Source organism: Triticum aestivum, chromosome 1B (assembly GCF_018294505.1).
Source record: "Triticum aestivum cultivar Chinese Spring chromosome 1B, IWGSC CS RefSeq v2.1, whole genome shotgun sequence".
In the NCBI taxonomy this organism is placed as follows: Eukaryota; Viridiplantae; Streptophyta; class Magnoliopsida; order Poales; family Poaceae; genus Triticum; species Triticum aestivum.
Window position 1 is genome coordinate 340,536,739 of NC_057795.1, and position 10,870 is coordinate 340,547,608.

The 10,870-nt window shown below is 43.2% G+C and overlaps 1 protein-coding gene across 2 annotated transcripts; it reads right to left on the bottom strand.

Moving 5' to 3' along the window:
- Positions 1-195: 195 nt before the first annotated feature.
- LOC123122861 (mediator of RNA polymerase II transcription subunit 16) lies at positions 196-9,977 on the bottom strand. 2 transcript variants are annotated; one of them, XM_044543234.1, is made up of 16 exons: positions 9,356-9,977; positions 8,498-8,566; positions 8,180-8,268; positions 7,913-8,025; positions 7,664-7,765; positions 7,127-7,211; positions 6,432-7,022; positions 5,568-6,186; positions 5,418-5,497; positions 5,032-5,114; positions 3,764-4,000; positions 3,267-3,444; positions 2,555-3,081; positions 1,807-1,983; positions 887-1,270; positions 196-779 (listed from the first exon to the last, which is right to left on the bottom strand). In XM_044543234.1, exons 1-16 carry the CDS (start codon positions 9,775-9,777, stop codon positions 639-641), a joined length of 3,897 nt encoding a protein of 1,298 aa, XP_044399169.1. In that variant the 5' UTR covers positions 9,778-9,977; the 3' UTR covers positions 196-638. The 2 variants fall into 2 exon arrangements, with proteins under 2 accessions (XP_044399169.1, XP_044399161.1); XM_044543226.1 differs by having other exon boundaries at positions 6,432-7,025; positions 9,356-9,976.
- Positions 9,978-10,870: the final 893 nt, after the last annotated feature.

Consider the following 10,870-nt stretch of genomic DNA (forward strand, 5'->3'; position numbering starts at 1 on the left):
CCTTTTAAGAGGTTTGAGTGGATGCTAAAATTCGTATGGAATGTAATACAAAGGTATTCTTAGAAAAAAAAACATATAATTCAATCATACGAATCAAAACGACCAGCGTAGGAATTCAATCGTAAGGTTTCCAATCGTTCTTTGAATCAAAGAAGGCCCACGAGTTTGCCCCAAGAACATACGATGCCAAGGAACTGGGTAGTGACAACTGCAGCTTCCGTCTCATCTAACAGAACATAACATTCACAAAAATTTACATAAGATTGCACAGTTTTTTTTATCGAAACAGTCAAACTCCCCTAGCAATTTAGCTACATCCAGCACTAGCAATATGTGTATCTAACAGCTTCCTTCGAACATTGTGATACATTTATACACATAAGAAACGCACAATACAAACATTGCCATCTCCCCTAATATTACTATACTTTTACATAGCCGTTAGAGCCAAGTCTCTGTATCTGCTTTAAGCTTTTGGTCTCTGGAGGTAAACCACAGCGCTGGGGCATGAGACCAATGATCTAATTGTTGGGTACAAAATTATCCAACATAGGATCCAACAATGCTCGTTCAGATTTGGCCAAGCGGCAACTACTATAGAAGAATCAGCATGGTGAAGTAATCACGGAAGACGGCGATCACACAACTTTCACCCATGACCCACCACACATTGGACATGCTTGGGTCCACCGGCTGATCCACCACGCCTCCCGTTCATTTGCCATGTTTGGGGCACCAGGCTGTGCAAATGCACAAGTTTGCCGCAAACATCGAATGCACTGCAGAAGAGAGGATTAGACACAAAACTGGATAGAATAAACTGATAACGTCTAGTTCAAAAAACAAGAATGAGAATAGATCGCGAAGCGAATCTAAGCATACTCACCTTATACCATTCACCATCAAGTCCTGTTTTCCACACGGCTGTGATGACATCTCGCCGAGACCCCATCACGCCAAGATAAGCTCCCAGACCTACAGATGTTTTCAGACCAAATGCTGCATCTCTTTCAGACAACCGGCGCTTTCTTGGCCAAAGACTTTGAATCCCAAAGTTAGTTTTACCCTCCTCTTCCATGTCAGACAAGTGAGGGTTGATATGACCACCTATTTTCAGATGTGGCATATTATCCAATGGACCGAGATCATCTGGTTCTGACCAGGGTCCTCCAAACATGTTGCGCCTATGCCATTCTTCAGAAGGAGGTTGCAGTTCCAATTCTCGAAGTAAAAGACCAGCAGCATCAGCTCCCCGTGGACGCGGCATATTCTGCATAAAAATACAAAGTGAAATAGAATGCATACACCTCTCCACACACTTCGTTGGAAATGAGACCCATAAATAATAGCTGCGAGCCTCTGAACATCTAACGAGTTACAACCACCCACATGCCCCTGCCCCACCCCCATAGTATGTTAACACTGTTTCACTTGGCTTTTATTATCTTTGGCACTTGTTTACTGAGGTTGTATATTGTAAGTATCGGAATCACCCGGGCCACTAAAAAACAGCACTCCCTCCGATCCATATTAAATGTCGCCGATTTAGTACAAAGCTGTACTCCCTCCGATCCATTTTAATTGTCGCTGATTATTCTTTTAGGGAATATAGTAATATTCTGTTAGGGACTCAATCCACCATTAACTTGGGCAAGTATAAGTAGCAGAGAACATAGAATACTACAATCTCTTTTTCTCCCAGACAATATACCATTATTATTGTCACATATTATTATTTAAATGTTGGACACTCACACATATACGTAAATTCTTAAACGGATGAAGGTTCGTTGAGAAACTGTGTACCTGCATGTGGGGACCAAGAGATGCTTCCACTACCTCAGGGAGCACAGTGTAAGTGCCGTCAATGAAGTGCAGCCTTATAATTATGTTGCTAGTACCAACCTGAGAAACAGGTAATGGGTGTTGCAAGCCTGATGTCCTTCGACAAAGGTCAACCAATATGAGAAATAGAACCTTCACCTGCAACAACGCAACAAATTATGTAGTTGTCAGATATGCAATCAAGCATTTCATGAGTTCAAATAATTAGTGAAACTGCAGTAGAAGCATGTAGAAAATCCCGAGTCCAAGTAATTAGTGAAACTGCAGTATATCATCGATAAACTATCCAATCAGATCTTACTGTCTTACAGTAATACACGGTTAGTAAAACCGCAGTAATCAACTGGGTAGATTAATACAACAAAGTAAACTATCCAAGTAATCAGTCTTACAGTGGCTCTGAACAAGCTAGCTGACTCACAGTTTCCAGGTAACATACAGATATAATACACCATGTAATGGCTCTTATACAGATGTTTTTGTCAAGAAACTATAGGGACTAGAGAAGAATGTTCAAATGGAGGTGCAGTAACATTTTCAGTAACTTATAATTGTTATCTGTCAAATGATCAGATAAAAATAATAATTTTAAGCCTGTTTGGTGTGTGATTTAACTTTGACAACTGACGTAAGCTGAAATGTGGGCATTGTCCCCTCTCTCTCCAACATATGTGACTTTTTTACTTTGTTCATATATTACTGTTGTTACCTCATCCGACGTGTAGCCCTGGCCAGCATTGCCAGAACCAATTCTAACAGATTTGCCCATTGGATTTTCTTCAAGCCCCTTTGCTCCAAGAACCAACTGTCCACGTGTAGCTGCACCATCTTCCACTTTGGCAGCCCCTAGACCAGATCTTACACCAGAAATAGCAGAACTACTGTCCTCTATTTTACTGTTCATCAATTGCTGTATTTTCTGCATGGCAGAATCAGGATTTTTTTGTGCATTTGCGAGTAATCTTGGTGATTGCCTCCTCCGAAAAAGCAAACAGAATAGCAGCAACTGACATAATCTATGAAGGAAATGGCAGTCTCCAATAAGCCTGACAGCAGGTGTCCCGGGAAAAGTCCCTGTGTTGATGCTTATAGGAATAAATGATGACCTCCCACTAACTGGATTTGGTGCGGCATTGGCAGCGCCATCAGCATTGTTACTAATCTTAGCAATGGCACCTTGGACCCACTCCTGCATTTGTGAGCTCCCTGTCGCAGATGCTACTCCACCTTGATTACCTGTAAATTGCAGGAGACAGGAGTATCAAATGCTAAGCAGCAATGCTAAATCAGAAAATATAAAAGCAACTCAGTCATTTGTAGAACATGAAATGGCAAACAGAACATTTCAAGGTGTTTCTGTTCTGCACAGAAACTACAGAAACGCTGAAATTTTAATAAAATGGAAGGAATAAAAAACTAACCTTGATTATTTGACGGCGACGGAGAATTGTTGGTTGGACTAGTAACCATATTCCTCAAATTCCCTGAACTAGAAGATGCTCCTACAGCATGGCTAGCCAAAGTCCGGCAGAAGCTTGCATAACGCCGCAAGCGTGTGATGAAATGTGATGCTAAATCTAGAACAGCATCAACATAACCCTGCATTCCAGTGCTAAAAAATAAGTACATCCACAGATTAACAACATGTAAGTTTCTATGCATGCAGCTTATGTTGAAATGTGTAATAACGCAATTTAGTCAGAGAATGAGCGGCAGTTGGTGAGTTGGGCATGATTTCAACTAACCTAGGGAAAGCAATGCTCATGATGAAAGAAATTTAATACCATCTACGTACAGGTGTTCATAAAGATCTCCAAAGTACCAATGCTCCCAAAGCACTTGTCAAAATAAAAACAATGGATGGTAATAAATCAAGCTTTATGACAACGAAATGAAAAGCACGGGAAGTAAAGTAGACCTGGATGCTTGGAAGTAGAGCTGGGTCAACCGTCATTTTGTCAGGCTCAATGTTAGACAACAATTCACTAGAAGCTTGCCAGGGTTCAGGTAGCAGGGTTGATGGATTTATCAGCGCAGACTCTATTCCCTTGCCTAGCATATCCAGAAGCAATCTTGCTTGCATGTCCAACACAAGTGCTCTTACGTCTTGAGCATTAGTTCCTTCCAACAACCTACACTTTATCCTATCAAGGTTCTGCATGCAGCAAATCAATCAATCGCAGGTGTTAGAAAGTAATAGATTAATCCATACTGCCAAGAAAACCACTTTTCTTGCCATGTATTCCCTCCGTCCCAAAATAAGTGTCTCAATTGTACTAAAGTTAAGACACTTATTTTGGGACGGAGGAAGTACAACATATAAGGTACTATCTTTAGCATAGCTGCATGACAATGCACCGATGTCTATCGGATGCTTATGCATATAAATTACCTCTAATCACTAAATAACCTATCCGTCCAAACATCTACAAAGTACAGGTGATTGGCATGTGACTATTCTCTCTCTAAGGATTCTGTTAGAGCATATTGCACTGGCTATTTGGAGATATACAAAAATATTATTATTACTGAAATATCCAGCTATTTCAGTAACTAGATAACGCCCCGCGCGTTGCTGCGGAAATTTATAGCATCGGCATTATTGAAAATAAAATTGAAACATATGAAAATAATGCCGCGGAACACTCTCACCATATGATGGTAGAAAACTTAAGAGGTAAATGGAGGATGGATGCATGTTATATTGCCTTGTGACATTCAAGTTCAATTATTTCTTGTTCAAAAGATGAAAATAATAATAGGGAGAGTTTGCATGTGGCGGAAGTGGAAAATGGAATGGTTGCATGCACGCTTGATGATGTGGTGGGAAGTGGAAAGTGAAAAGTGGATTGGTTGTGTGCGCTTGATGATGTGGATGGCTTACATGTGTTTTAAGTAATCTCACCACAACTCAAAGTAGTTCCAGTAAATTTGCAAGTCAAAAGACTAGTAGTACAAAAAAAAAAGAGTGAAGGGAGTGTATGCATCTCCTTTGTAATTGCAAGGGTAAAAAGTGGTAGAAGAACCCATCATGCTAATTGATGAATGCACTATCTCAAGAATGGAAGAAGATAATTTGACACATCTATTACATACTCCATAAGTAAGCAAGTTGAATATAAATAATGAGTAATTGAAGGCCAGTGCTACAAACTGTGCATAGCAAAATACACCACCACCACTTACAGGACAGTGTTGCTGCCTCTGTTGCATAGTTGGAAGACAATGGAAGTCCGTATCCAGCAAAGCTATCACACTGTTAAGTGAGACTGAAATGAAGAGAAGGATTTTAGTTTCTCGCTGAGCATAAATGTTGCACCTGCTGCCAACCATATTGGAGCAAATAGTAGTATATACTAAAAACAGAGACGTCCATTTGCTTAAGCCGTAAACATCCAAACAAAATGATTTAACCCCCCCCCCCCAACACACACACACACAGACTTGCAGAACCCGAAACACCAGTTGTGGAAATTGTACAGTTGTACAGTACACAAAGGATCGACTTCCCATCAAATTGCAAGGGAACTCAAACAAATCGAACTTGACAAACTACAAACTTAGTTACTCACCAATACCATCTTCAGCAGCACTCTGTGTGCAACCGACAGCGTCCCACCAATCCACACCAGCCATCAAGCTCCACCAAAATCTGCCGACAAAACGCAACTGTGAGATTAAATAAATCAGTTCAATCAGCTTGTATTAACTGTGTCGTATACCTATCTGCTATTGCCCGTTCCCAAACAGCTGAGCTGACTTTTGTCTGAACATTAAGAATTGCAGGAGGAAGCACCCGTATTATCTTTAGTATGGTTCGATCTTTGAGTGTGTCATGCCATACTGATGCCAAGCAACAACTGCTAGAGGAGAAAGCTGGTGGAGCAATTGATGAGCCAACATTGACATGATAGCTGTCAACCTGATCAAAATTTGGGCCCGAGAAAATGTGCACTCCTCCACGCAGGAAAGCAACAGCAACTTCACCACCATGTGCAGAATAAACTATTTGCGCCAGCTGTCTAACATCATTCGGAAGATCATAAGGGTCAAAACTAATTCTGTTTGCCCTGTCAACACTGCACTCAGAAGAGCTCCGTTCATCTGAAGTTGTTGGCATTGGAACATACGTTTGAGGGTTTTTAAGGTCCTCTGTTGGTGTAATGCTCTTGTTAACTCTAGTGGACCAAACAGTTTGCATTGGAGGCTGCCCACCAAAGCTAGAAGGGCTTCCAAATATTGGGTGAAGAACAACAGGTTGAAGTGAAGATTCCCAGCATTGGACTCTCCAGCCAGTGATGGAAGGTCCTTCATCAGGGTCATAAGGAGACATATACTGCCCTGCAATTAGTGAATGGTTGTCAGTAGAAGAAACAAATAAAAGCTAAGAGCAACCAATTCACCTAAGAATATTTGAGGTTAGCATCATAACTGAATCAAAAAATGAGGGCATGGAGAATTTTAGAAAGGACGGGAGTAACACCATTACAATGAGATTCATGCAATGCAACAGAACAAATTACAACTGCCATTGTGACTGCATGGCTTCATAATAATTGATTTCCCCTGTTAAGAAGTATACACACCTTCAACTATTACAACTGTAATTACTCCTCCTCCTCGAGTGGGATCAAAAGCAACTGAAGTAACCCCAGATCCCCATGTTGTAGTAGTTGCTGACTGGGCAGCAGCTTCAGGGCTGACATAAGCTGAAAAATTGGAAACCGGACAACAATGGATCGATGCGGCTTCAGTGATCTCATTATCTATCTGTTTTCTTGTTTGTGCAGCCTCAGACACAAGGTAGTCTTGCAAAGAAAAGAGATAAGCTGCTAATGGAGCAAAACCAGACCAGGAAGGGGGGTTCAGAGATGGAGGAAGAGGGCTTGTTGCATTTATCTTCGCAGTTGCCTGAATGCCATTACCAAGACCTGGCATCACCTCCCAAACCACTACAGTAGATGGATTAACAAGGGGAACACCAGCAACATGTAGAGCTCCAGACTCAGTAATAATGGCATCAGCAGCCATTATGCCGCTGGGGCCTGCCCCAAGAAGCCCTTTGCTAGTAGAGAACCATCTAGGTTGTGCTGAGCTTTGAGGAGGCCACTGTGACCAATGAAGCTGAACAGACCCTGATGAAAATACAGAACAAACGCATAGCATATTTGGCCATCCTGCTGCAGTAAACAAGATTATGTCAGAATCAAATAAAACGCATCTGAAGGAAGTCTACCCCAAAAACGTATCATCTGCTCAGTTAAAAATTTGGCTCGCCAACCTGAATTCTGAGGGTGCTGTGTAAGGAATTTTTCCTCAAAGGTTTTTAAGTTCGAAGTGCTGGAGTTTGCAGGAAGCCATCTATACTGTAGAACCAAGGCGAATAAAAATTTAGCAGCAGCTAGTAATTGTGCTGGAATAAATAGGTAATCAAACACAGATGCAGTACAATTACAAAAGAAAACAAAAACACTAACAGAAATATACAATGGGGTGCATCAGCAAGCTGGACCTATAATTACAACTCGCAACTACTTTTGAATTAAATGTCTACTAGTACAATCTTACAATAGTTTCAGATTCACTCCTGTAGTATCCTTACTAAGATATTATCAAGAGCTAGGTGGGATCACATCTCGTATGGTTCACAAGAAAGAAATGAATGTTAAATGAGGCATAGAAGTCTCAAGACTACAGCTGCACCAGGAAATCGGGTCCTTGAACAGCATGCTACATAGATAAAGTGTTGTTTCAATCATAATGCAGTACAACACAACATTATCATGCAGGGAGAATATGGTATACATTAACGACATACCGGAGAAATTCCAGATAGCCATTTGGTAACCACAGAGAGATCTTGACGCCATTCATGTTCACATTGCCAGGAGCTGGAGTCACGTACAAGATTAACAGGACCCTTCACCATTTCAAAAAGAAACTAATCAAATTATTTAAATGGCATCAAATTATTTTACGATGGAAAAGTTGAATTAAATAGCACTACACCCTCCCCAGAAAAGAACATTATTATGTGATCTGGACTTCGATCAAGAGAATTGCAGACCTTAGTTGGCTGTGTCCATATAGTAATCCTCCCATGAAAATTTGCCACTAATAATGAACGTGGGCATGACGTAGGAGACCATTCAATGAACTGAACAAAGTCCCGTGGAGAATCTGCCAATTAAGAATGTAATTACAGTGAAACACAATGAGACAGGAAGCTAGTCTTCTTTGGTTGAGGACAGCATTTCACAAACAAAAATAATCAAATTACAGCATGTACGGAGGATACCAGTATATTTTGAGTAACTGATGAATAGATGTTTACCTGCTCTAACATTGAAAACAGAACATTCTGTTGGTCTCTCTGGATTCAGTATGTGTATAGGAATCCAAAATGGTGGACTTGAATTAGAGCTGCAAAAAATCCAGTACATTACTTTGTAGGAAAGAATACCCCTAACCAAAAAAAAGGCAAATGAACAATTCGCTGAAATAATAATAAATAATTTGTGAAGCGCCTCTAGAATAAAATGGCGCTATTAATGCTGCCACCTAAAATTCCTTTGTCTGAAAATGAAATTCCGGTGCGATAACAAGTGAGGAACAAAGTAAACTTCAGGGAACAGATAGACAAATATCTGACCTTGGAATCCGCGCACAAGTCTCTGATGCACATGCAATTGCGTTCAGTTTCCCACACCAAGCAACAGCGCTGCAATTGAAAGACCACCAAGACGGGGAAAAGATATAATTTAGAAGTTTCAGTTAACCATGCGACAAATTGGACTAGGCGCGCTATCCTAGCACATTTAGACAGATATGTCAATAAGGAAAATGTGCATGGAACTAGAGCTTTAAAAATATGAAGCTTAAAGCTGGTATATGGTAATCCACATTTCGGGTCAAACCAATTAAAGATCGCACTCATTGTTCCTGAAACCATGAAGAACCACGCAGAATTGTAAAGGTTTAGCATACCGACTGTCTACGGAAGTTATTACCAAGACATGGGAATAAATGTACACTCCAACAAGAAAGACACTCCAAATTTTTTTTACCAAATTTAACTAAGCAGTTCCACTTCCAGCCTAGTGTGGTGGTATCACCACCTGGCAATTTCAGGATCACTAGAACATCCAGTAGAACATCACGAGATCTGTTCATGGATCATCCAGATACATACGCGGCTTTCCTGAAGTGGTTTTCATCATATTTTTACTGAATTTTCTCTGTCTTAGGAAGAGTGGATTGACCTCACTAAAATTGTCAACTGTAAGTCTGTAAATAGTGTTTAGCCCTTTTCCAAACGAGATCATAGCATTTTAGGAGGTCGCGAAACAACGCAAACCCAATTCATCCACTACCTAATGTCTCTGCAATGAACACAGCTACACATTTTCCCTCGTCACGAAACAATAACAGGGTTAATGGTAGTAGCTTTTAGGTTCAGCGGAGAATGACGCAAGTTCAAGGAGGCAGTGGGCGAGTCAAGCGGCCACACCTGAAGTTCCTGCACAGCTCGGGCACGCGCATCTTGTACTTGAGGCTTGCAGGGGGCTGCTTGAGGCGGATCCGGAACACGGTCGCCGGTGACGAGGCCAGCTGCGCTCCTCCGGCCGCTCCACTGCCACCTCCGCCCTCCACATCCCCAGCCCCACCTCCACCTCCACCAGCGCCGCCGTCAACCTCCATCGCGTCGCCCGCTACACCCGCCTCCACCGCCTCGCCACCGGCCCCGGCCCCACCATCCACCCCCGCTCCGCCACCAGCGACGACCCCGTCCTGGCTCTGCTGCTGCTGGTCCTTGTGCGGCGGCGACGACGCTGCGACCGCGTTTCCGCTCGCGGGAGCGGCGTTGGCTGCGGGGTTTGGGGGCGGTGTGGGGACGGGGTTAGGGTTTGGGGCGGGGGACGAAGAGGTCATAAGGACGGAGAGGGATGGGACGGGGGAAGGGGAGGAAAAAGGGGGGCGCGAGCGCGGGGGTGCTTAGGTCATTTGAAGCGACCGGCCGTCGCTGTCGCTGGGGAAGCCGGGTGGCGAGAGGACGAGATGAGGAGGGGAGTTGGCTCTGCTCGGTGCGCCGGCGTCGCTTTCAGGTGGGTGGATGAGGAGCTGGAGGGGGGGAAGGGAGATGCGGGGGGAGGGGACGGGACGGCTATATTGGTTTGGCTCTGCGATCGCGGAGTCTGTGAGGAAACGCTGACTCGCAGGGCTTTCGCGCTTGGCTTCGCAGCATCTACAACCCGACCCACACCGCCGGTGTCCGGACAGAAAATTGTAACCCAACCGGACGACTCATTTCCGACCCAAACGCCTAGACTGATATAAGAGGTGTTTGTTTTCAAGGACTTTTTGATGTAGGACTATAAAAAGTCCCTAGCAAACCAAACAGGGTGGGACTTTTTTGGGACTTTTTGCTAAAAGTCCTTGGAAGCACCTCCTTGAAAGTCTTTTTCAAAAAGTCCCAGTGACTAGAAAAAGTCCTAGGACTAGAGAAACAAACACCACCATATTGTTTTTGGCTCTGCAGTCCTGGATCAAGAAGGAAACATGGACTTTTTGGACCCCACGCACACAGATCACGGCCCAACGCGCATGAGTAATAAACGGACAAATGTCCGTTTTTTGTCGGTCGCCGATCCATTTATAGTCCAAATTGCGTCGAAACAGACAGCACGCGGACGAACGGGACGTGTGTCCTTGTCCTTTCGTTATATCCCGTAGCAACGCACGGAAAATCATCTAGTTGTAGAAGTTTGATAGCAAACAAAACCTCTTCATTAACTGGACAAGGGTGTCCCTGTTTAATAACGCGATAGTTTCTATGACCCTTAGGGAAGTGGCCCGCGTGGGCGCACGCTACACATGGACCAACAAACAGTTAACGCCGGTGCGGTCGGTGCTGGACCAGGTTTTCATGTCCGCGGAGTGAGAAATATTATTCCCCATGTGCTCCCTTCAGGCGGAAACGAGGATTGGTTCGGATCACATTCCCTTAATCCTGTCCTCGGGGGAG